Genomic DNA, 27497 nt, shown 5'->3' with positions numbered 1-27497 from the left:
GATGACTGATCAGTGTAAAGGAAAGAATGAATGGGGCCATGTATCGTGAGATTTTGAGTGAAAACCTCCTCCATCAGGAAGGGCATTGAAGATGAAATGAGGCTGGGTCTTTTAGCATGATAATGATCCCAAAGACACCGCCCGGGCAATGAAGGAATGGCTTCATAAGAAGCATTTCAAGGTCCTGGAGTGGCCTAGCCAGTCTCCAGATCTCAACCCCATAGAAAACCTTTGGAGGGAGTTGTTGAAAGTCTGTGTTGCCCAGCGACAGCCCCAAAACATCACTGCTCTAGAGGAGATCTGCATGGAAGAATGGGCCAAAATACCAGCAACAGTGTGTGAAAACCTTGTGAAGACTTACAGAAAACTTTTGAACTCTGTAATTGCCAACAAAGGGTAAATAACAAAGTATTGAGATGAACTTTTGTTATTGACCAAATACTTATTTTCCACCATAATTTGCAAATAAATTCTTTAAAAAACAGATGTGACTTTATGGATTTTTTTTTTCTTCTCATGTCTCTCATAGTTGACACCTATGATGAAAATTACAGGCCTCCATCATCTTTTTAAGCGGGAGAACTTGCATAGTTGGTGGCTGACTAAATACGTTTTGCCCCACTGTTAATCCACAGCATTTTTGGCATAACATTTAAGAAACTCATGGCACCTTGCTGCAACAAAACTGTGATGGTGGCAGAACCTTGTCTTCATGACAGCCAATGGAAAGTCTTATAGACTGATTTAATACAAAGCCTTCACTTCCTCTTTAACCACTTAGGGACCACGGGCGTACAGGTATGCCTTCTCTCCCTGGTTCGCTCCCTGTATCTATGGGGAGGTGGCGATTTCGCCCCCCCTCCCCAGGATCGCTGCTATTGGCCAGATGACCAATAGCAGGGAAGGGGTTAACATCCCCTTCTCGCGGCTTTGCCAGCTTACTGAGTTCAGTCAGCGGGCAGAGCTGCAAGAAGGAGCCAGGGACCCCCCCCCCCCCTCTGTGAAAATCGGAGCCCCTCAGGGCAGAAGACACCTCTTTGGAGCAGGGAAAGAATACAGCAAAGGGACAGGTAGGAGTTAAAATGTAAAAAAGTGTTTAAAAAAATATAAAAAAAAATTATCTTTTCATTTCTTAATTTGACCCCAATGTACAAAGTCCAAAGTACATTCCAAATTTTAACCCCATAAAACCACTAAATTGCCGAAAATAAAAAAATAAATAAAAAAAAACCTGATAAGACCTCTGGTTGTATTTTTTTCCAAAAATTGGTCACTGAGTCACTATCATCGGGGAGGTTAGGGACGGCCACACACATCACATTCCCAGAATGATGATTCAGAGCATAGGGTTTGGGGTGGGCATATTTTTTAGTTTGGCTATGCTCTGGGTCATCATTCTGGGAACATAACCTTTTTTATGATTTTACCTCCCACTGTACCCCACTTTAGTAACTTGGTGTACCCCATTTTAGTAATTATCCCATGTAACGTTTAGTAATTACCCCATGTAATGCTCCTTGAGGGGGGTCCTGTTGTTCTGGCTCCATAGGCAGCTATGTAGAAGCTCAAGGCCCCTGACTGTGCTCCTGCGAGACCTGGTGTGCATCCGCAGAGCTGTTTTCGCCCAGATATGAGGTATGGCCTTACTCCAAAGAAGTGTATCTACAAATTCACGGTGACATTTTCTCCTAATACCACTTGTGAAAATGAAAAATTAGGGGTAACCACAGCATTTCAGTGGACGAAATCAAAATTTTCCTTTTTCACATCCCACTTTAATGAACATTTATCAAACACCTGTGGCGTGTTAAGGCTCACTGTACACCTTGTTATGTTCCTTGAGGGGTGTACTTTCCAAAATAGTATGCCATGTGTTTTTTTTTTCGTGATTGTTCTGGCACAATAGGGGCCTCCTAAATGCGACATGACCCCCCCCCCCCCCCCCCCCCATTTCACCAAAATTTGCAAATGTGACTCTTCTGATCATTGTAGTGCACACACATGGGGTATTTCCATACTCAGAAGAGATGGGGTTACAAATTTGGGGGGGCATTTTCTCCTATTACCCCTTGTAAAAATGTAAAATTTGGGGGAAAACCAGCATGAAAAAATTCAGATTTTGAAAATTTTGTGGGAAATTGCTGCTGAACTTTGAAACCCTCTGATGTCTTCCAAAAGTAAAAACATGTCAACTTTATGATGCAAACATAAAGTAGGCATTTTGTAAATGTGAATCAATATATAATTTATTTGGAATATCCATTTTCCCTATAAGCAGAGAGCTTCAAAGTAAAAAAAAAAAAGCAAAATTTTCTATTTTTTCATCAAATTTTTGAATTTTTCACCAAGAAACAATGCAAGTATTGATTCAATTTTACCACTAACATAAAGTAGAATATGTCACGAAAAAACAATCTCAGAATCAGAATGAAAGGTAAAAGCATCCCAGAGTTATTAATGCTTAAAGTGACAGTGGTCAGATGTGCAAGAAACGCTCTGGTCCTTAACCTCTTAAGGACCAGGCTATTTTACACCTTAGGACCAGAGCGTTTTTTTGAACATCTCACCACTGTCACTTTAAACATTAATAACTCTGGAATGCTATTAGTTATCATTCTGATTCCGAGATTGTTTTTTCGTGACATATTCTTCTTTAACATGCTGGTAAATTTTTGTGGTAACTTGCATCCTTTCTTGGTGAAAAATCCCAAAATTTTATGAAAAAAAAATAAAATTTTGCATTTTTCTAACTTTGAAGCTCTCTGCTTGTAAGGAAAATGGATATTCCAAGTACATTTTTTTTATTCATATATACAATATGTCTACTTTATGTTTGCATCATAAAATTGACAAGTTTTTACTTTGGAAGACACCAGAGGGCTTCAAAGTTCAGCAGCAATTTTCCAATTTTTCACAAAATTTTCAAACTCCCTATTTTTCAGGGACCAGTTCAGGTTTGAAGTGGATTTGAAGTATCTCCATATTTGAAATACCCCATTATAAAAACTGCACCCCCAAAGTATTCAAAATGACATTCAGTCAGCGTTTTAACCCTTTAGGTGTTTCACAGGAATAGCAGCAAAGTGAAGGAGAAAATTCACAATCTTCATTTTTTACACTTGCATGTTCTTGTAGACCTAATTTTTGAATTTTTACAAGGGGTAAAAGGAGAAAATGTATACTTGTATTTGTAGCCCAATTTCTATCGAGTAAGCACATACCTCATATGTCTATGTAAAGTGTTCTGCGGGCGCAGTAGAGGGCTCAGAAGCGAAGGAGCGACAAGGGGATTTCGAGAGTACGTTTTTCTGAAATGGTTTTTGGGGGGCATGTTGCATTTAGGAAGCCCCTATGGTGCCAGAACAGCAAAAAAAAAAAAAAAACACATGGCATGCCATTTTGGAAACTAGACCCCTTGAGGAACGTAACAAGGAATTAAGTGAGCCTTAATACCCCACAGGTGTTTCACGACTTTTGCATATGTAAAAAAGGAAGAATAAAAAATTCCACAAAAATGTGTGTTCCCCCCCCCAAATTTCACATTTTTGCAAGGGTTAATAGCAGAAAATACCCCCCCAAAATTTGTAACCCCGTCTCTTCTGAGTATGGAGGTACCCCATAAGTGGACCTAAAGTGCACTGCTGGCGAACTACAATGCTCAGAAGAGAAGGAGTCATATTTGGCTTTTTGAGAGCAAATTTTGCTTGGGGGGCATGTCGCATTTAGGAAGCCCCTATGGTGCCAGGACAGCAAAAAAAAAAACACTTGGCATACTATTTTGGAAACTAGACCCCTTGAGGAATGTAACAAGGAATAAAGTGAGCCTTAATACCCCACGGGGGTTTCACGACTTTTGCATATGTAAAATAAAAAAATAAAAATTTCACTAAAATGTATGTTTTCCCCCCCAAATTTCACATTTTTGCAAGGGTTAATAGCAGAAAATACCCCCCCAAAATTTGTAACCCCATCTCTTCGGATTATGGAAGTACCCCATAAGTGGATGTCAAATGCACTACGGGAGCACTACAATGCTCAGAAGAGAAGGAGTCACATTTGCAAATTTTGCTGAAATGGGGGGGACATGTCGCATTTAGGAAGCCCCTATGGTGCCAGGACAGCAAAAAAAAACCCCACATGGCATTTTAGAAACTAGACCCCTTGAGGAACGTAACAAGGGGTAAAGTAAGCCTTAATACCCCACAGGGGTTTCACGACTTTTGCATATGTAAAAAAAACAAAAAAAAAAATTCACTAAAATGTGGGTTTTCCCCAAAATGTAACATTTTTACAAGGGTTAATTGCAGAAAAGACACCCCACAATTTGTAAATACATTTCTTTAGAGTAAGGAAATGCCTGATTTTTGGATGATTTTGGCTCTGCTGGTGCACACCAGGTCTTGGTATAGGCATGAGGTCAGTCAGGGGCCTTGAGCTTTTCATAGCAGAGGATGTGGGACCCCCCCTCAAGGAGCGTTAATGGGGGGAGCACTGAGCCCTAAAATAGGGGAACACTATGGGGGACAACGGGCCGTAACTGGGGTATACAGGTGGGGTACAGAGGCCCGTAATATGGGGTACAGTGGTCCAGAAAACTATAACTAATAAAATAACAAAACAGGATATGTTCCCAGAATGATGACCCAGAGCATAGCCAAAACTAAAAAAAAAATATCCCCACCCCAAACCCTATGCTCTGAATCATCATTCTGGCAATGTGATGTGTGTGGCCGTCCCTAACCTGTTGCCTCAAATGCGCACCCGCTCAGGTGGAGAGAGAGCACTGCACATTTGAGGCAACATAAAAAAGTCCCCGATGATAGTGACTCAGTGACCTATGGCCCATTTTTTAAAAAACACCCCCAGAGGTCTTATCAGGTATTTTATTTTATTTTTTTCAGTTTTTTTGGGGGGGGCAATTTAGTGGTTTTAGGAGGTTAACAATTTGGAATGTACTCTGGACTTGGTACATTGGTCAAATTATGTAAAATTAAACTGAAAAGGGAACATTTAGGGCTCCATGGAAGTGTGATACTCCCTGAAGCAGCCTATGCAGAGGCCTGGATTATCTGGGCAAGTGTCGCACTGATGCATGGTGTCCTTCCATATCCCCCTCCTGCTACACACTCTGCATCTTTTCTGGGTTCATCCCTTCTTTCCACTGTGGGGGACCTCACCTGGAAAGTGTTGGCCTGGGACGATCCTGGCGCCTATAACTCCAGACCCTTGGGAAGTCCGGCCTGATCTTTCCCGGTCACCAAAGATCAGGAACCTTAGGACTTCTTCTTGGTACTGGAGGAATGTCCCTGTGTTGCCAGCGTACTGGGATAGTACAAAAGCGTTGTACATGGCAACCTGTACCAAGTAGACCGCAACTTTTTTTTTACCATGCCCGTGTTTTCCGCATGGCGTTATATGGCTTGAGGACTTGATCTGAGAGATCAACTCCCCCCATATTGTAGTCCAGAATACAATCGGGCTTGAGGACCGGTCCCACGGTACCTCGCACAGGGACAGGGGTGCTGCCGTTCCCATGAATAGTGGTGAGCATAAGGACATCCCTCTTATCCTTCACCAACAACAGGTTATCATGGGTGAGGGCACGGGACTCACCCTTGGGTATAGGCGTCTGGACCTTTAGAGGGAGGCCTCTCTGGTTCTTCCGCATGGTCCCACAAGCGGACGTGGATCTGGCGGAAAGGGATTTTAACAGAGGGATGCTGGTATAAAAGTTATCCACGTATACGTGGAAACCCTTATCCAGCAATGGGTACATAAGGTCCCAAACGATTTTCCCGCTAACACCCAGAGTGGGGGGACATTCTGGGGGTTTTATTAAAAGAAAAAAAAAAAAAAGCTGCGGCCAAAAAAAAAAAAACGGATGGTGCACAACTCCCTGAACCCCTAATAGGACCCGGTGTCAGGGATCAGACCCTTGGGGACCTATTAGGGGGGGGGGGGGGCTTTTTTTTTTTTTACTTTATTAACTCCTACCTGTCCCTGCAATCCGCTGTCCCTATTCTAAGGCTGGTGAGGGGGCTCCGGAGCTCCGAGGGGGGATGCACGGTCTTCTCCTCACTGCTGCACCCGCTGACTGAACACAGAGAGCTGGTTCAGCATTGGGAAGGGACCGTTAACCCCTCCTCTGCTGCGCTACTATTGGTCAGACGATCGCCGGCCAATAGTATCGTTGCTGGGGAGGTGACAGTATTGTCACCTCTCCCCAGCAATGGCAGGTGAGTGGCGGTGTATCGTAGACCGCCGATCACCATCTAGTTCCGGGTCATCGGGTCACCACTCGGCATTTGCCTCGGACGCCTGCTGAACAATTTCAGCAGGCGTCCGGTTTCGCAACCCACGTGGCGGGAGTACGTGCCTGGTCCTCAAGACCCAGGGCGCAGGGACGTACTCATACGTGCCTGGTCCTTAGCCCCTTAAGGCCAAAATTGGCTTTGTCCTTAAGGGGTTAAAGAGCTTCTGCATCAGCTGGTATTTTGCAGGGGAAAAAATAAGGAAGAAAAAAGAAATAGAAATGTAACCCAAACAGGAGATGTTATACATGCTGTATATTACCAATGCTAAACTGTACCTAAACATTCACACACAAAGGGTAACATTTATTTTAAAACTGTGTACAGGAAGAGTGGTGAAGTTGTCAATAGCAACCAATTAGATTGCTTTTTTTATATGCCTTTATAAGAAGTAAAGAAGTGATCTGGTTGCTATGGGCAACTGCTTCACTTTTTACCTCTGCACAGGTTTTGATAAATTCCTTCCAAAATGTTGTAACTTGCCAACAATTTGACCAGGTCAATCTCATTCACTTACCAGCACTTAATGCCTGTTTCTTGGCTGCCCATACTACCTATAAGGCTTTGTGTCTGTATCGGACATGAATATGTTCTCATATTCTCTTCTACTATTTGGGTAAATTCCACACATGGAGGGAAATGTATCAAAACCTGTCCAGAGGAAAAGTTGTTGAGTAGCCCATAGCAACCAATCAGATCACTTCTTGTATTTTTGAAAAGGCCTCTGAAAAATGAAAGAAGAAATCTGATTGGTTGCTAGGGGCAACTCAGCAACTTTTCTTCTGCACTAGGGATCGACCGATTATCGGTATGGCCGGTATTATCGGCCGATAATCACGATTTTGGGCATTATCGGTATCGACAATTACCTTGCCGATAATGCACCGCCCCCACCGCACCGTGACCCCCCGACCCACCGCACCGCGAACGCCCCATTGCCTCCCCCATCCCCGGTTTTATAATTACCTGTTCCCGGGGGCCCACGCTACTTCTTGCTCCTGCCTCGTCCTGCGTTACGCCGTGCGCAATGACGAGTGACGTGACGTCACCGTCAGTGCGCACAGTGACAGTTCAGGAGGACGCCCCCGGAGCCAGATGTAGAGTGGACCCCGGGAACAGGTAATTATAAAACCGGGGATGGAGGAGGCAATGGGGCCGGGGCGGTGTGGCGGGTCGGGGGGGTGGTCGCGGTGCGGCGGGTCGGGGGGGGGCGGTTGCGGTGCGGGTCGGGGGTGGGGGGCGGTCGCGGTGCGGCGTTGATAGGTCTCAGGACCCCCGGACAGGCAGGGGGAGAGAAGCGGGTGGCGGCGGCGGCCTATGGCACCGCAAAAGCCACTGCAGTGCATTGATTTAAAGCGCCCGCTTTAAATCAATGATCTGCAGCGGTGTCACGGGGGGATAAATAGCCGATAACTTATACCGGAATATCAGTATAAGTTATCGGCTATCGGCCCTAATCTCCACCGATTATCGGCCCTAAAAAAAAACGATATCGGTCGATCCCTACTCTGCACAGATTTTAATAAATCACCCCCATGGTGTACATGCTGTAGAATTTTTACTGCAGATTGCAGTGTTGAATTTTTTTAATTTACATTTATATACACTGTATGTTATGTTACAGTACATGTGAATATACCCTTACACAGTATAAAATTCATAACTTATATTACTACTTGTAAACTTGCACTCAAAGGGGTACTCCGCCCCTAGACTCCTTATCCCCTATCCAAAAGCGATCTATGCACAGCATCCGGCATTCGTTTTAGAATGCTGGGTGTGGGAGTCGTGATGACACTTAATGCCCACTTAATGCAAGTCTATGGGAGGGGACATGATGTCTTGTGGGGGTGTGCCCGTGACGTCACAACCCCCCGCCGACCGCACCCAGTGTTTGGAACAAAATGTTCTGAACGCTGGGGCAGTGGAGTACCCCTTTAAGCTGGTGCACAGATTCCTTTTGGTTGGACACATACCTGGCTTACTGTTCAGTAAGTGGAACAGAGACCACTAGTATATTTGCTCAATGCTGGTATCGTAGCAGTGGCATAAAAACTACTGTGTAAGTGACTAGTGATGTATACAAATGCATAGAGCAGATGTACTCTGCGTAAGATGTCACACTGGTGCAACGTCTTTGGCACTGGCTTTATCTGTATATGACTCCTGACAACTTCCATTACTCATACAATGCTTTCGGTACGGCTTGGCACACCTTTATGGCAGGCATATACCGTATTTTTCGTCCTATAGGAGGCACCGGCGTATAAGACGCACCCGATTTTTAGGGGCAAAATCTAAAAAAAAAATAAAGATTTTTAACCCAATAGTGGTCTTCAACCTGCGGACCTCCAGATGTTGCAAAACTACAACTCCCAGCATGCCCGGACAGCCGTTGCCTGTCCAGGCATGCTGGGAGTTGTAGTTTTGCAACATCTGGAGGTCCGCAGATTGAAGACCACTGCATAGGAGGTAATACTCACATGTCCCTGCCGCTCTGGACCCGTCACCGCTGTCCTGGATGTCGCTCCATCACTGTCGCCGTGTCCCTGTCGCTCCGGAACGGCTCTGCTGCCGGCCGGGTATCCTCGCTCTCCGTGATGACTAGGAAGGAGAGCGCCGGCATACAGGGGATCCCTGAACGGAGAAGACACCGAGGAGGCAGGTAAGGTCCCCCCCCCGGTGTCCTGTAAGCGGAGAAATCGCGGCGGTCCCGAACAACCCGACTGAACAGCTGGGTTAGTGTCACTTTCCCTTCAGACACGGCGGTCAACTTTGATCGCCGCGTCTGAAGGGTTAATACAGGGCATCACCGCGATCGGTGATGTCCTGTATTAGCCGTGGGTCCCGCCCGTTGATGGCCGCAGGGACCGCCGCAATAGGGGTGTATTCGCTGTATAAGACGCACCGACTTTTTCCCCCCAGTTTTGGGGAAGAAAAAGTGTGTCTTATACGGCGAAAAATACAGTACCTCCCAGTACACTGGAAAAACTGCTATATGAACCTTAGATATAACTTTTAGCTTTCTCTTTGTTTTACATTCCTTAGGAAATACCCAATATTTATTTAGAAAACACACAAGGCAGTCATGCAGTTGGTTTTGTGGTTTTAGTAAACATTATGTTTACATACTGGGTTAATATATATAAATGTTATTTATTTTTGTACTTAAAGTAGTACTCTACTGGAAAACTATATATATTATAAAATTGTTTTGTTTTTTTAATCAACTGGTGCCAGAAAGTTCAACAGATTTGTAAATTAATAAATAGGTATAGTTGAAAAACAACTAAGGACCAGTCCTCAAGGTGTATCAGAAATATGATCCAGATAATAAATATGGTATTTTTAATGATACAAGTCACAGGTCGGCATATACATAGACATATATTTCTACTGAGGAAAAGGCCCGAGGCCTTGAAACGCGTCTAGAAACTTACCATAGACTTGCATCTACTATCATACATATGAATTCATCTTCAATATAGCGATATTCCAACTTACCATTTGCAACTGCTGGAAGTCCTCATTATCGGGACCACTGCTCTACTACGCGCGCACAGCGCTCAGTTCACACGAGGCACGCCGCACCTACTTCCACCGCTGCTACTACACTACCATTGCTGCTAAACTATTGCCATTGTCGCCGTCTCCTTGGACCAACCAGCAATCCACGGCATACCAGAGAGGCCGGTGCCACCCGTGCCAGCCGAGGACCACAGGAGAAGGAGACCTGCGCTGCTACTAAGACACCGGGCACCTCCGGAGACCTGACCTCTCCGTGTCAGCCCGTACAACCAGCCCCATAGACGGCTTCAGGAGTGGTGAGTGGTGCCGTGCACCAGACCTCGTATCGTTATTCTTATAAATGTGATACATACTGTACCACCAACGATTGCTACTGTCTATTCCACACAAGGATCGCAAACAATTGAACTGTGTACTTAGCTACTGGAACTCTATCATGAGAACATTGAACTGCTGCTAGCACAATATTTTTTCATATGGATGCAAGTTTTTAATTTATTTTATTTTTTTATGAGTATTTGTATTATACTTATGCACTGAATTTCATGCACTGATTTCTATGTCCCTTGCAAGGGCCCTGCAGGGACAGGTATTAGTGACATATATATACCTGTGACTTATATAATTAAAAATACCATATTTATTATCTGGATCATATTTCTGATACACCTTGAGGACTGGTCCTTAGTTGTTTTTCAACTATACCTATTTATTATTTTCCATAGGCCCTTGGGTGAGGGCAACACCAGTTAACCTCAGGTTCAAGTATCTTCTTGATTACTGAGTGAGCTACACTATCTTTCCTAGATTTGTAAATTACTTCTATTAAAAAAAAAAATCTTAATCCTTCCAGTACTTATCAGCTGCTGTATGATTTACAGGAAATTGTTTTCTTTTTGAATTTCCTTTCTGCCTGACCACAGTGCTCTCTGCTGACACCAATGTCCATGTCAGGAACTGTCCTGAGCAGGAGTAAATCCCCATAGCAAACCTCTCCTGCTCTGAATAGTTCCTGACACGGACAGAGGTGTCAGCAGAGAGAACTGTGGTCAGGCAGAAAGGAAATTCAAAAAGAAAAAAACTTCCTTTGGATCATACAGCAGCTAAGTGCTGGAAGGATTAAGATTTTTTAATAGCAGTAATTTACAAATCTGTTTAACTTTCTGGAACCAGTTGATTTAAAAAAAAAAAAAAAAAATGTTTTCCAGTGGAGTACCCCTTTAAACATTAATAACCGTAAGATGTCTGAGAAATATTTATGTGCCCCATGCTGTATAGACAATATACTACTTTGGTACCCCTATGCATTTTCATAAGAAATCCACTGTTCTTTTTCGATTTTATGCCCAATCCCTAAAAACCTTCATGACTGTATTGTAGTAACCCGAAGTGTACATTAGATGGCAGTATGTTCCAGTAAGAGATTATATATGAAAGCATAAGGTTGGGTTTACATGCAGCTAGTGAGCCTCCCCACAAAACATGGTTTTTAAACATGTTTCACCTGTGAAAACCTCAAGACCAAAAGTCATGGCAATTTATGGCATAGTAATTGTTTGCAAACTAAACCACTGTAATATGACGTCTAACGGAAAACATCAGGAAAATCCCCTGCATGCCTTTAATTTTAAAGGGGTATTCCGGGCAACAACATTTTATTCCCTATCCAAAGAGACCCCCCACCATCTCCCTGTAGCACCCGCATTCTATGCGGGGACTGCGTCTCTAGTTCCAGAAACCTCCGGGACTGGAAACGTGACTTCACACCACGTTTACAATGCAAAAAATCATGAAATTTCATTTCTATTTTAACAATAATCGGTTGCATATTTTTATACTTTCTGCCCAGTTTATGAAACATATACTTTCAGATGTTTACTTTATTTTGAAAGCATTTCATTTGTTTTTAATTCACATTTTAAATGAATTGGAAGCCTTTCGAAATTTTCGAAATTTGAAAAGTACATCTTTTTTTGTACTGTGCAAGGTTTGCAGAGATTTGAAAGTGGTAGAACATAGGACCTCATTTTAAAAACTAGACCCCTCAAGGTATTCGCTAGGGGGTACAGTGAGTATTTTAACACCATTGCTTTTTTGGCAGGAATTATTACAAAGTCAGTGTTTAAAATTTGAAATTAGCTTTTTTTCACAAATGCATCATTTGTGGGACATATTTTTTGTACATTACCTCTTATATTGGAAAAAATGCCCCCTATATTTTTATTGAGCTGCTCGGCACGTGTTTGGAAATACCCCCACTTAGGCCATATATGGTTCCTTGGCCGCGTGGAAGGACCCAGAAGGAAAGGAGCGCCATTTGGCTTTCAGGGCATCATTTTAGGCCAGATGGATTATAGGCCGCACTTCATGCCTTCAAAGGGTTTTAGCTGCCAGAACCATACAGAACCCCCTCAAGTGACCCCATTTTGGAAACTACACCCCCTAAAGTATTCACCTAAACCAAAAGTGAGTACTTTGAGTCCTTTTTGTATAGCTGGGATGGGTACAAAATCAGGGGAAAATTTTAAATTATTTCTTTTTCCACAAATGCATCATTTTTGGGATATATTTTCTGTACATTGGGGGAGATTTATCAAAACCTGTGCAGAGGAAAACTTGCCCAGTTGCCCATAGCAACCAATCAGCTTGCTTCTTTCATTTTTATGAAGGCCTGTGAAAAATGAAAGAAGCGATCTGATTGGTTGCTATGGGCAACTGGGCAAGTTTTCCTCTGCACAGGTTTTGATAAATCTCCCCCATTGCATCTGAAAAGTAGAAAATGCGCCCCATATTTTATTACGCTGTTCGTCCCGTGTTCGGTAATACCCCCGCTTAGGTCATATTTGGTTGCATGGCCACATGATGGGACCCAAAATGAGAGGAGCCCCATTTGGCTTTCAGGATATCATTACATATTATAGGCCGCACTTCATCTTGCAAAGCATTCTAACTGTCAGAACAATACCGCAACCCCAGAAGTGACCCCCTTTTCGAAACTTTTCGAAACAGAGCGCATCTGTAGCATATTTCACACCACAGATGCCCCTGGCAGTCACAAGGGCAAGATCACTGCTGCGACTGGGTAGCTCAGTTTGACTGCCGCCACTATGAGTGGACTCGCAAAGCTACCCAGCCGCAGCAGGGAGCTCGTTATTGTGACTGCCGGCAGGCATCCGCAGCATATTACATGCTGTAGATGCCTGCCAACAGTCACAATAATGAGCTTCCTGCTGCAGCTGGGTAGCTTTCTGCATCCACTTATAGCGGCGGCAGTCATGAGCCGTGTCATCCTACACATTATGCATTTTTATTTTATTTTTTTACACTTTTTTTTTTTTTTTTTTTTTTTAATGCTTTATATATATATATATATGCTGCCTGCTAGTTTTACACTGGCAGGCAGCATATCAGGACATGCCTTTTGGCAGGTCCTGACAGGCAATAACTGGGGCAGACCTGGGGTTCCTTGTAAAGACTGCCCAGGTAACATGTAGCTGTAACAGATAGTAAGGCTAAATTTCCACTTGTTTTTTTTGTGGCCGAAAAAAACGCCACAGCATTTTCCTGTGTTTGGCGTCTTTTTGCTGGCGTTTTTTGCCTTTTGAGTGGAAATTGCATTTTTGGCCCCTTGGGCAAAAAAATTTAACTAAATTTATATTCTTTATAACGAAATTTTAATAAATTTTTAAACAGGGATCAATTTATGTGGGCAGGAAGGGCACTAAAAATTTAGCCAACAATAATAAAAAATCGTGTGTGTGTTTTTCACTTTTTTCTTTTCTTTTTTTTCTTTTAGGTAGTACTACTACTCCCAGCATGGAACACACTTCCATGATGGGAGTAGCAGTCCCTGTACTAATAGACAGATCGCCCCCGGTGTCACTCCTGACACCCGCTGTGATTCTTTTGTATAATGTATAGATGCGGCCGGCCGCTCTTCTATGGTCCCCTGCACTGACGTATATATACACCTATTCATATTTTCCACAGAGGGCTGTGATTGGCTGGAACCATCTGGCCAATCACAGCTCTCTGCGGGAAATTTGAATAAGTGTAAATATACGGCAGTGCAGGGGACCATAGAAGAGCGGCCAGCCGCATCTATAAATTATACAGGAGGATCGCAACGGGTGTCAGAAGTGACACCCAGGGCGATCTGTCTATTAGTACAGAACTACTACTCCCATCATTGAACAGTGTGTTCCATGCTGGAAGTAGTAGTACTACTTAAAAAAATGTAAAAATAAAGAAAAAAAAATGTGAAACACACACACCCACATACACACTACATTTTTATTATTGTCCGCGCACATAAATTGATCCCTGTTTTAAAAATTTATACAAATTTTGTTATAAAAAAAGATACATTTCGTAAAATCCAATTTTTTTTCCATCACTACTGTATCTTTTTAAATATTTTTTGTAATAGTACCCTACGAAATTTTATCAAAAGGTATCTCATTCACTTTTTGGGATCGATAGTCCCCCCAAAAAAAAACTCCTGCAAAAACGCCAAAGTTAAAACCCACGTGTCGTTTTTCTTGGCATTTTTTTTACTCCCATAGACTTCTACAGGAGAAAAACTCCAGGATTTCAGGGAAAAAAACGCCATAGGCTCAACATGCTGTGACTTTGCAAAACTGCCAAGGAGCTAAAAAAAAAAAAAAAAAGAGTGAAAAAACTCCAAAAGGATTAAAAAGAAATGCCAAACTGAAAAACGCAAAGTGGAAAAAGAATTTAGCAAATTCTCATTGATTTACAGCTAACATCTGGCCGCAGGCGTTTTTGGGGGGGAAAATGCACCCAAAAAAACAAGTGGAAACTTAGCCTAAGAGTGGTGACAAGTGGGTTTTTGTTACACAGTTCAATAATTTATAAGGTTGAAAAAAAAGACAGTCCATAAACTCCACCCTATAACCCTACTGTGTTGATCCAGAGAAAGGAAAAAAAAAACATGCGCCTGATGCCAATTGCCCCATGACAATGAGAAAAAATGTCTTCCCGACTCCAAAATGGCATCAGAATAAATAACTGGATCAACATTCCGTCCACATAAATCTAGTATCTGTGACTTGTAATATTATATTTTTTTTTTTCAGAAAAACATCCAGGCCCCCTTGAACTTGTTTATTGAGTCAGATATTACAACATCATGCGGCAGAGAGTTCCATAGTCTCACTGCTCTTACAGTAAAGAATCTTCTGTCATGATGGTGAAACCTTCTTTCCTCTAGATGTAGAGGATGCCCCCTTGTCATGGTTACCGGCTTAGGTATAAGAAGATCACTAGAAAGATCTCTGTACTGTCCATTCATATATTTGTACGTTGTGATCAAATTGCCCCTAAGATATCTCCTCTCACAACCCCAAGCTTGATAATCTGTCTTGGTCCTGTAATCCTCCCTAACTATTTATTATCTTTGTCGCCCTCCTCAGTGCCCTCTCCACTACAGCCATGTCCTTCTTATATACAGGTGCTCATATATGTTCTTACTGCTGTTATGGAGTGTCTGACATTTCCCTCAATCATGCACAACGATTTCTCATTCTTTACATTTCATGGGGTGGGACCAGATTTCTATTTACCAGCAGTACCAACGCCTGGGCTTCTTTCCCTTACTTTTCTGGCAAATCTCAAGACAACACCTATTCCTCTCTGCTATGCTATGCTGGAGAATGAGCACTGCACTGAACAGACTTGTACTTTGCTGGGGTAGCTTTACAGTATGCTGTTATAGATGGCATGTAAGAAGGAAATGGGGGTTATTGGTGCCCTGACTTTACAAGGTGCTGTGTAAGCAGAAAGGAAAAAACAGAAACTGGATCACAAGGAGGAGGTAACATCACAAAAGCAGCCCTGGTCTGAGCACTCAATGATGATTATAATAAGCTAAAGAGGATGAAGGGGTTACATTCAGGCTGCCTTATGTACATAGTAAGGATAGTTGCAAAGAAGTATATGGGTGGGTATAGATGAGAGGAAAGCCTTTATTTTACTTTTCAGACAGCATGGATTCTCTAATGGAGGCAGGCAGGCTCAGGATGCATGCACACAGTCCAGGCTCTTTCCGTTGCATAGCATTAGCTAAGTTTTACTCCCATTTCCTGTGTTCTGTTTTTGGTTTCTTTGGTGCTAGAGATGGAATTTCCCTAAATATAGGCAGTGGACAGCAGATTGCAGGGAAGTGAGACACCTAGTGGCCAAGATTTTTTAGCTTTTTTCTGGGGTAAGGAGTACTTTTCGGTAAATGAAGTGAATTACAATTTGATATAGGAAATCACATTGAGGGGCATTTACTAAGCGGTTTAGTCATTTTTTTCTGACTATTTTTGGTGCTAAATTGTCGCAATTGCGCCTACGCTATTTTTCGTGCGACTTTCTCTAGCAAGAGCTAGAAAGTCTGATTTTTTTTCCCGCTTGATTTACGCTAGTTTGCATTTCTGACTTGCAGTGGTCAGGTATTTATTAACTGCGACAGTCGCAGCAGCGCAATAAACAGTCGCAACGGCTGTAAAAATTGACTAAATTTACTCCAGCTCCAACGTGAAGCAGGAAAAGCTACTGCGGCCCGGCCTCCGACATACTTTCTCCCAGCTACCCTCACTTCACTACAGGGACACTGCAGTGATTTACATCCCCCCCCCTCTCACCTGCCAGCGCCACACAACTCCCATCTGTCTGCTAACTGTTGCAAGACTACAAGTCCCAGCATGCCCTTACAGTGAGGACACGCTGGGAGTTGTAGTCTGGTAGCAGCGGGAGCTGAGCGGCGCGGGCGGGAGACAAGGGGGGATGTATATCAGTGTCCCCATAAGTGAGGGTAGCGGGGAGGCAGAATGAGGAGCCCGGGCTCCTGTCCTGACAGCCAAAGGCTTTGGCTGTCAGGGCATGCTGGGTGTTGTAGTTTTGCAACAGCTGGAGGGCCACAGTTTGCAGACCACTGGTTTGTGGTCTGTAAACTGTAGTCCTCCAGCTGTTGCAAAACTAAACAGCTGCAGGGGACAGTCGAAGACGTTCACTTACCCTTCCGAGGCTCCAGCAACAATCGGTGACGGAGATCGTCGGGCGGCACTGTTGCGCGGCACTGTCTTGCGGCAATGTCGTGCGGCGCTGGATCCTACGGAAGCTGGTAAGTTGCCCAAGCCCTAAAACAGTGTTTCCCAACCAGGGTGCCTCCAGATGTTGCAAAACTACAACTCCCAGGTTGGGAAACACTGTGCCCGGCCTCCGCCCCACCTTACTGTAAGGGCATGCTGGGAGTTGTAGTCCTGCAGCTGGGGGCAGGGGACAAGCTTTTCGCTTGCCCACACACCTCCTGCACCACACAACTACAACTCCCAGCATGTCCTTACTGTAAGGGCATGCTGGCAGTTGTAGTCGTGTGGGGCGGGAGATGTGTGAGCAGGTGATAATAAATGTACTAACCCATTTTTTTTTTCTTCTTATGTCAGATCCGTGTATCCTGTGGACTCCTTCGGATTCGGTGGACTACTTCAATGACCAGCGTTTTTCTTTGTTTGATTTTAATAAAATGGTTAACAAGGGCTTGTGGGGGAGTGTTTTTTGTAACAAAATTTTTTTTAAACCGGTTGTATTTTTCCTTACTTTACTTGACAGGCTTAGTAGTGGAAGCTGCCTTATAGACGGAGTCCATTACTAAGCTGGGCTTAGCGTTAGCCACAAAAACAGCTAGGGCTAACCACCAATTATTACCCTGGTACCCAACGCCACAAGGGTGCCGGGAAGAGCCGGTACCAACAGGCCCGGAGCGTCAAAAATGGCGCTCCTGGGCCTAGGCGGTAACAGGCTGGCGTTATTTAGGCTGGGGAGGGCCAGTAACAATGGTCCTCGCCCACCCTGGTAACGTCAGGCTGTTACTGTTTGGTTGGTATTTGGCTGAGAATAAAAATAGGGGGGACCCTATGCATTTTTTTTTTTTTTTTTTTTTTTTTTTTTAATAATTAAATATAAAAAAAAAAAACACATAGGGTCCCCCCTATTTTTATTCTCAGCCAAATACCAACCAAACAGTAACAGCCTGACGTTACCAGGGTGGGCGAGGACCATTGTTACTGGCCCTCCCCAGCCTAAATAACGCCAGCCTGTTACCGCCTAGGCCCAGGAGCGCCATTTTCTATGCTCCGGGCCTGTTGGTACCCGCTCTTCCCGACACCCCTGTGGCGTTGGGTACCGGGGTAATAATTGGGGGTTAGCGCTAGCTGTTTTTGTGGCTAACGCTAAGCCTGGCTTAGTAATGGACTCCGTCTGTAAGACAGCTTCCACTACTAAGCCTGTCCAGTAAAGTAAAAAAAATAAAAACAGGTTTAAAAATTTTTTTATTACAAAAATACTCCCCCACAAGCCCTCATTAACCATTCTATTAACATCAAGCAAAGAAAAACGCTGGTCGTCGAAGTAGTCCACCGAATCCGAAGGAGTCCACAGGATACACAGATCTGTAGAAGAAGTAATAAAAATGTACATTTAGGGAGAAAAAAAACAGTGTTAAAAAAAATGTAATAAACACACACACACTAAACGCCATTTACACTATTCTGAGCCATGACTACAATTTAGTTATTGAATTATTTAGATGTAGTGAAAAAGCTAAAAAAAAAAAAACTCAAAAACAAAAGATCCAGAAGGAAACCTAGCAGCCAAACCTATTCAGACAGCAGGAAAAAGGAACAGACTATTTTTTCCACTACATGAAGTAAATTTCCCACTTTTGCCTATGTGTGCCAAATTTATTAACGCCGTGCAACAATTTAGTAAATTTGTCGCACATAGTCAAAAATGAAGTAGAGAAAAACAGGGTAAAAACCAGACTACATAGTAAAAGATTAGTAAATGCCCCTCATTGTTTAAAACTACAGTGACCATGTAAAGTTTTATGATTAAATCATAATATCCCCTTTTATGGGTATATTTAAGTTCAGTGACTATTGTCAATTCAAATCAAATGTGGAACTTCACTTTAAATATCATTATTTATGCATGTATTTTATTTATTTATTGTTTTCCAGCACCAAAGGCATCACTGACCCTGGAGCTAGAATGCAGTGGCTAATGCAAACCTTCCTATTCGGAATAGCCTCTCTCTCTCTCCTACTTGCATACAAGCCAGGGAAGAAAAAAAGATAACCCAGGAGGAAAGTCTGAACAAGGATCCAAGGCCAATGTGCTTCCTGGAACATTACATAGTTAACCCTTTACCAGTTTCAGGGACCTGCTATGTAAAATCCTGCTACAGTTTTTTTGTTTTTGTTATAGTTTTTTTTACATTTTCCAAGTCGGTTGTTCCAAGTTCCAGCATTATAATCTAAGTTTGTGGAATAAACCACAGTGGTCATTTTCCTTACAAAGGAATGGGAAGGAATCAATTTATAGCACATCATGTATGAGCTGATTCTGGATTCTAGACAATAAACTAACGTTTTTGAGGTTTCACAAATGTGAGTGTTGTCTGTTTTCTTTTAATATTGTGGTTATGAAGAAAAGAAGACATTCAGCCAGTGTACATTTCCTTCTGAATCCAACAATACAGTAAAGAGCCTGCAGATTGTCAGATGAGAAGTCTGTAGGCAGTGCAGTATAAATCAAGGATCATACTTGACCACTTCTGTGTGTGTAATATAAATATAATATATATATATATATATATTTATATTAAAAAAAATTCCCTCCAGGAGTCCTAAGGGAAGTGGTATAAAAGAGCCAGTTTACTGGCCTGAACCACTGTCATTGGTGCTTAAAGAAGTATCAAAAGTATTAATCACTGACCCCACATGTAAAGTAATACACTGGTCAAAAAATATAACGGAAACACTTAAACAACACAATGTAACTCCAAGTCAATCACACGTCTGTGAAATCACACTGTCCACTCAGGCAGCTACACTGACAATCAATTCCACATGCTGTTGTGCAAATGGAACAGACAACAGGTGGACATTATAGGCAATTAGCAAGACACCCCAATAAAGGAGTTGTTCTGCAGGTGGTGACCATAGACCACTTCTCAGTTCCTATGCTTCCTGGCTGATGTTTTGATCACTTTTGAATGCTGGTGGTGCTTTTACTCTAGTGGTAGCATGAGAAGGAGTCTACAATCCATACAAGTGACTCAGTTAGTGTAGCTCATCCAGGATGGCACCTCAATGCGAGCTGTGACACGAAGGTTTTCTGTATCTGTCAGAGTATGACGGCGCTACAAGGAGACAGGCCAGTACATCAGGAGATGTGGAGGAGGGCAACAACCCAGCAGCTGGACCGCTACCTCCGCTTTTGTGCAAGGTGGAGCACTGCCAGAGCCCTGCAAAATGACCTCCAGCAGGCCACAAATGTGCATGTGTCCACTCAAACGGTCAGAAACAGACTCCATGAGGGTGGTATGAGTGCCCATCATCCACAGGTGAGGGTTGTGCTTACAGCCCAACACCATGCAGGACATTTGCCAGAGAACACCAAGATTGGCAAATTCACCACTGTGCTCTTCACAGTTGAAAACAGTCACACTGAGCATATGTGACAGTCTGGAGACGCCGTGGAGAACGTTCTGCTGCCTGCAACATCCTCCAGGATGACCGTTTGGCAGTGGGTCAGTAATTGTGTGCGGTGGCATTTGTTTGGGGGGGGGCTGTACAGCTCTCCATGTGCTTGCCAGAGGTAGCCTGACTGCCATTAGGTACCGAGATGAGATCCTCAGACCCCTTGTGAGACCATATGCTGGTGCCGTTGGCCCTGGGTTCTTCCTAATGCAAGACATGGTAGACCTCATGTAGCTGGAGTGTGTCAGCAGTTCCTGCAAGCGGAAGGCATTGATGCTATGGACTGGCCCACCCGTTCCTCAGACCTGAATCCGATTGAGCACATCTGGGACATCATGTCTCGCTCCATCCACCAAAGCCAAGCTGCACCACAGACTGTCCAGGAGTTGGCGGATGCTTTAGTCCAGGTCTGGGAGGACATCCCTCAGGAGACCATCCGCCACCTCATCAGGAGCATGCCCAGGCGTTGTAGGGAGGTCATACGGGCATGTGGAGGCCACACACACTACTGAGCCTCATTTTGACTTGTTTTAAAGGGGTTGTGCGCTGCCCTGCAGTTCGGAGCTCCGCTCACAGCATCCGAAAGTTCATTACTCCGAACGCTGTGTGCGGGCTTCCGTGTTCGCAGCCGCCGGGCGTGACGTCACGCCCGGCCCCTTCGTGACGTTTCGCCCGCCCCCTCTACCAAAGTCTATGGGAAGGGGGCGTGACAGCGGTCGCGCCCCCTTCCCATAGACTTCCGTTGAGGGGGCGGGCGTGACGTCACGAGGGGGAGGGCGAGACGTCACGAAGGGGCCGGGCGTGACATCACCTGGCGTTACGTAAAGGGACTGCGAACACGGAAGCCCGCACACAGCGTTCGGAGTAATGAACTTCCGGATGCTGTGAGCGGAGCTCCGAACTGCAGGGCAGTGCACAACCCCTTTAAGGACATTACATCAAAGTTGGATCAGCCTGTAGTGTGGTTTTCCACTTTGATTTTGAGGGTTGATAAATTTGATTTCCATCGATAATTTTTGTGTGATTTTGTTGTCAGCACATTCATCTATCTAAAGACAAAAGTATTTAATACGATTAGTTCATTCATTAAGATCTAGGACGTCTTATCTTGGTGTTCCCTCTATTTTTTTTGAGTAGTGTATGTAAATGCACAGAAATCAATTGGCCAAAATGTAATACCCAATCATATGTGGCTGTTTTGCACCTTATTCCTCCTGGATATGTCCTAATGTTCTTGAAGAGTTCTTTACTTTTAAGCAAACATGCTGGGGCATGCTGGGAGTAGTAGTTCTGCAACAGCTAGAGGGATCCTGGTTGGGAAACACTGCTGTACTAAGTGCGTGCGTGTATGGTGTTGCTGGCCTCGCTGCATAGGATGAGCATCCACAGTATTAACCACACATAAGGCTTACTCTATCTATAGAAATCCTCTACTTGAGCAGAAATGTAGTTTTTAGTGGAAAGTTAGTTGTCATGTGGTCTGCAGAAAATCCTGAAGGAGGATACTGTATATTGTGACATGTCACCCTCCCGTACAATGTACTTAGTAGTCTTTGACCCCCATTGTATATAGTGGTATTTGAGTCCTCTGTACACTGTATGAAACAGTTTTTGGTATCCATATGACTATATGCTGTATTTGTCCCACCTTTTTGTTCACTGTATGTATATGTGTATATAATATATATTCCACAGTTTTATACAGTTTACGGGAAAGCCACATACATAATGTAAGGTTCTGTCCACACTGCTGAATTTCTGCCAGCGAAATTCTGCCATGGAATTGCGCTTGCAGCTGAGTACCATTGTTTACAATGGGATTCTGTTGCACTGTTCAAACTGCAGAAATTCTGTGTTGAAATTCCACTGCAGACATTTTAAGATTTATGACCCAACAAAAGACTGAACATGTTCCGTTGTACTGCGCTGCCGTCTATGGAGATGGCACGTCTACACGCCCTTATTGCCAGCGCCCGCAGCAGACAAAATCTCCATCCGGGTATAACTAAATTAAAAACAAAGGCATAGCTAAATTAAAAACAAAGGAAGGAAGGTATGTAGAAGAGAATAAAGGACTAGCCGACTGCCTTAATGAATACTCCTGTTCAGTTTTTACAGAAGGAAAAGGATCTCAATTAGGGAGGAAGACTAATGAATTGTTTGATGCTTGTGTCTTTACAGAGGAAGAGGTTCTACGTTTGCTATCTAAAGTGAAGACAAATAAGTCACAGGGGCCTGATGGGATACACCCAAAATTATTAAAAGAGCTTAGTGGTGAGGTAGCAAAACCGTTAACAGATTTATTTAACCAATCACTGGATTGCAAGATGAAAAACAACATTGGTTTACTTCAGGGAGATCATGTCAAACAAATTTTATAGATTTTTTTTGACTGGGTGACTAAAATAATAGATGGCGGAGGGGCAGTAGACATCGCATATCTAGATTTTAGCAAGGCTTCTGACACTCTCCCACATAGAAGACTTATCAATAAAATACAGTCTTTGAGCTTGGACTCCCATATTGTTGAGTGGATTAGGCAGTTGCTGAGTGACAGACAACAGATGGTTGTAGTCAATGGAGAATATTCAGAGCAAGGTCTTGTTACCAGTGGGGTACCTCAGGGATCTGTACTGGGACCAATATTGTTTAATATCTTCATTAGTGATATCGCAAAAGGTCTCGATGGTATGTCTTTTTGCTGATGACACAAAGATATGTACCAGGGTTGATGTTCCTGGAGGGATCCGCCAAATGGAAAACAATTTAGGAAAACTAGAATGGTCAGAACTCTGGCAACTGAAATTTAATGTGGATAAGTGCAAGATAATGCACCTGGGGCATAAAAACCCTTGGGCAGAATATAGAATATTTGACACAGTTCTGACCTCCGTATCTGAGGAGAGGGATTTAGGAGTAATTATTTCAGAAGACTTAAAGGTAGGAAGACAATGTAATAGAGCAGCAGGAAATGCTAGCAGAATGCTTGGATGTATAGGGAGAGGTATAAGCAGTAGAAAGAGAGAAGTGTTCATTCTGCTGTACAGAATACTGGTGAGACCTCACTTGGTGTATTGTGCGCAGTACTGGAGGCTGTATCTCAAAAAGGATATAGATACTTGAGAGAGAGTTCAGAGAAGAGCTACTAAACTAGAACATGGATTGCAGGATAAAACTTTCCAGAAAAGCTTAAAGGACCTAAACATGTATAGCTTTGGAAAAAAGAAGAGACAGAGGGGATATGAGAGAGACTTTTAAATACATAAAGGGAATCCACATGGTAAAGGAGGAGAGCATATTCAAAAGAAGAAAAACTACCACAAGAGGACATAGGTTTAAATTAGAGGGGCAAAGGTTTCTGCAGTAATATCAGGAAGTATTACTTTCCTGAGAGAGTAGTGGATGCATGGAATAGCCTTCCTTCAGAAGTGGTCGCTGCAAATACAGTGAAGGAGTTTAAACATGCATGGGATAGGCATAAGGCTATCCTTCATATAAGATAGGGCCAGGGACTATTGATAGGATTCAGATTATTGGACAGACTAGATGGGCCAAATGGTTCTTATCTGCCGACACATTCTGTGTTTCTATGAGATTAAGCAGTGTGGACAAGTTCTAGGGGTATGTTTACTCATACGTAATCTGCTGCAGAAATTTCAATGCAGATTTATTTCAGTTTTCCACAGTGGAACATAACAAGCGCATTATGTTGCTACCTATTGATTTCAATGGGTCTGCAAAAATACAACTCCCAGCATGTCTGGATAGCCTTGCCATAGCTGGAGGTCCACAGTTTGCGGACCACTGCTATACATGATACCCAAGCTATACTAACATTCCTTCATATAGTAAAAGACAAAGTCAAACAATAAAGCATTTCAGGCAGTTATAGAGAATGGGCATTGGGAAAGAAAGGGATAGTGAAAGAAGATCACAGGAATTAAGCATTATTGGGAGTTAAAACACATGAGGGGTAGGGGTATCAGTCCTCTTCTTCTTCTACTTTCAGGCTATCCATAATTGGCAAGTCTATGAGCAGGCTGCGGACCAACCTGCATCATTCCTGGACAGATATCTCACTAAACCACTTGGCCTTCTTTGAACAGTTCATTTAGTGCCAGGTCTCCTGCATAGCATCAACAGTGTATTCCCCAGGAAATATTCTGTAAAGCACAGGCATGTATGAAAGTTCTAAGGTACATGCCCTCCTGACCTCTTCTGGGACCCTGGGTAACCACTGGCAGACTGCTTTGCCAGGCTTCTTGGGGTATATTTTATAACCCAGTTAGGAGGCATGGCTATGAAATCACGTTTGAGGTGGGACTGGTCCAGGGGTCAATCCTACCTATACATGCTAAATCATCTTAAAAGTAACCTCCCATAATGACCTCTCACCACAGAATTGGTTACTTTCCAGTTCAACAGTGATGATTGGCTGAGGGTATCCAGCACTGTATTTGAATGCCCCTGGATCATGGGTGCCATGACGCTTTCAACCCAGTAATAACATTAAACCCTATTTACTAAATAAAAAGCAATACAGTGCTCCCTCAAGTTTCCATATTAAATGGTTCCATACAGTTGCTACTGAAGCCCCAAAATGTCATCCAAAAACTGTAAAAAGGAAGAATTTAAGAAAAAACAAACATAACTAATACAAATAAAGCAAGTCCTATAGAACTAAAAAAAAAAAAGGGCTGCTGGAAGCTGTAAATCACTGTCCATTGTATATAGAGGACAGGAGCTTCTGCAGGGTCCTTTACAGTACACACATTGTACAGGCAGTTTATGCTTTAAAACCCTACGAAGAGCAGGCAAAAACTCCTCCACAGCAAAGTGATAGACTCATCGCAGGATGTTGCTAATATTTTATTACAACTGTTACAGGATGGCAAACCAGTTATTAGGTTTAGGGTGCAATTACTTTTTTCCCATTATTGATATAAGTTTTAAATAAGCCTTGAATTGTTGTGTTAGCTTTATCTTTTATTAAAATAAGCTGGATAACATGAAGCATTTAAATGTGACAAATTAACAAAAATAGAAGAAATCACAGCATCATAAAGTTCCAATTTTTGACCAGAGTAGAATTGCCCACCAACTCCCAAAATTGATTTAACTGTTCTCTACCAATCTAGACATCCATGGGTTTGTAATGACCTGCCTGGGAACCTGTAGAGGAAATAAGCATCTTCTTCTGTGACCTGCAGGGATGGACAGGTCCTGGACAGTAGTTCTTATGATACCTTAAAGGGGTACTCCGGTGGAAAACCATTTTTTTTTTTCGATCAACTGGTGCCAGAAAGTTAAACAGGTTTGTAAATTACTTCTATTAAAAAAATCTTAATCCTTCCAGTACTTATCAGATGCTGTATGCTAGTTGAGTTGTTCTTTTCAGTCTGACCACAATGCTCTCTGCTGACACCTCTGTCCATGTCAGGAACTGTCCAGAGCAGGAAAGGTTTGCTCTAGGGATTTGCTTATACTCTGGACAGTTCCTGACACAGACAGAGGTGTCAGCAGAGAGCACTGTGGTCAGACTGAAAAGAACAACTCAACTTCCTCTGTAGTATGCAGCTGATAAGTACTGGAAGGATTAGGATTTTTTAATAGAAGTCATTTACAAATCTGTTTAACTTTCTGGAGCCAGCTAATAAAAAAAATGTTTTCCACCAGAGTACCCCTTTAAGCATGCAAGGAGGCTACAGGAGTGATCCCACCAGCAGACGAGTGAGTACAGCTCTGGAGTCTGACCACTAGAGGGAGCATCTTCCTGCTGTGTGCGAAAGGTCATTTGGTGCGTGCGTTGTTTGGAAGGAATTAATATCTTCTCCCAGGAGTGTCTTTTCTTTCCCCAGAAGAGAAGTATGTTTCCTGTATGAGTGGAGAGTGGAGAACCCCAACACATGCCCCCCGAATCAGGTCCGTGGGGGGCAGGGGGAGTCAGCGGCCAGTTGTGGAGGGACCAGCTTCAGGATGTATATCAGAGGTCTCAGGGTTGAGGCGTTCTGCCAGGAGGTGCAGCGATGCATCTCCAGCACCCCCCCCCCCCCCCCCATAACCTGTAGAGACAATGAGCAGCCGCAAGGCGGGCCCTGCAAGTTGTGGGACTACAAGTACAAGAAGTTCCAGAAGCACAGGTACTGTGACAACAAGGCCTGACAATGGACTGTGATAATCCTCCTGGAGCTAAGCTAAATGCCCATAGAGGTGTGGAGGAGGATTGGGGAATGCCTAGGGCCCGGGAGCATGGAGTCACCTATAGTTCCCGGGTGGCGGAATACCTCCGTGGGTATGAGAAAGCAATGTATAGGCTCCAGGAGGAGGAACGGGAGGCAAAATCCTTGATGGACATTGCATCCAGATGCCAGAAGGCTGAGCTGTTAGCCAGGATTAAACAGCTGAAAACTGAAGTCAGAAAACTGAAGAAAAGGAAAACATTTATTTTAGAGAATAGTGGACCATTTAAAGAAAAACTTTTAAGTGACGACTGCTTTGAAACAATGGAGAGAGAGAAACAGAAACAGCTGAGGGGGCTTCAGCCATGGGTAGAGGAGGAAGGAGACGCTGCGGAGGCCGATAATGTTGAGCCGAATCCACCCAGGAGTCTGGAACATCTGACCCCATTCAGTGGGCTCCCTGCAGGGCAAGTGGCCGCGGCTCTGGCAGTTCAGGAGATGAGAGTAGCACCAGTCTCCAGGGAGGGGCGCTGTTGGCCCAGATACAGCTCCAGGAGTCCCCAGGTCACCTCCAGGACTTCACATTTGGGAATGACTTACCAGAGGAGGCACTTGGGGGAAGGAGAAAGAAGAAACCACAGAAGATCAAGCTCCAGGAGCAGGTAAGATTTGTGTATACCCCCACCCTGAGACCCCTGGACTGGCCGCAGGGTCAGCTTGCTGTGTGAATCCCATTTCTCAGCCCTGCCTGCGTTCTGCTGTGGACTCAGTGCAGGAGAGTTGGGAGAGTATGGAGTCTAGTGTGACGGTGAGCTCCGTCGCTGTTTGCAGTAACAGTTGGGGAGCAGGTGAGGTATCGGCTGTGAGGTAGGACAGAGATATTGGCCCAGCAATGGGCAGTAAAGGCTCTGGCACATTAGGTTGCTCCC

At 43.6% G+C, this 27497-nt stretch overlaps 1 protein-coding gene across 2 annotated transcripts in view; it reads left to right on the top strand.

Annotated features, from left to right (window-relative positions):
• The window catches only part of TMEM254 (transmembrane protein 254), a 41929-nt gene extending 22636 nt beyond the window's left edge, over positions 1–19293 (top strand). For both annotated transcript variants that reach the window (XM_056531396.1, XM_056531395.1), the window contains one exon: positions 18866–19293. In XM_056531396.1, coding sequence (XP_056387371.1) covers positions 18866–18983 — 118 coding nt within the window. In that variant the 3' untranslated portion in view covers positions 18984–19293. The remainder of the gene's footprint in view (positions 1–18865) is intronic.
• The last annotated feature ends 8204 nt before the right edge of the window (positions 19294–27497 follow it).

Source organism: Hyla sarda, chromosome 7 (assembly GCF_029499605.1).
Source record: "Hyla sarda isolate aHylSar1 chromosome 7, aHylSar1.hap1, whole genome shotgun sequence".
Classification (NCBI taxonomy): Eukaryota; Metazoa; Chordata; class Amphibia; order Anura; family Hylidae; genus Hyla; species Hyla sarda.
Note: the sequence above shows the minus strand (reverse complement) of the source record. Positions and strands in the feature narration are given on the sequence as shown.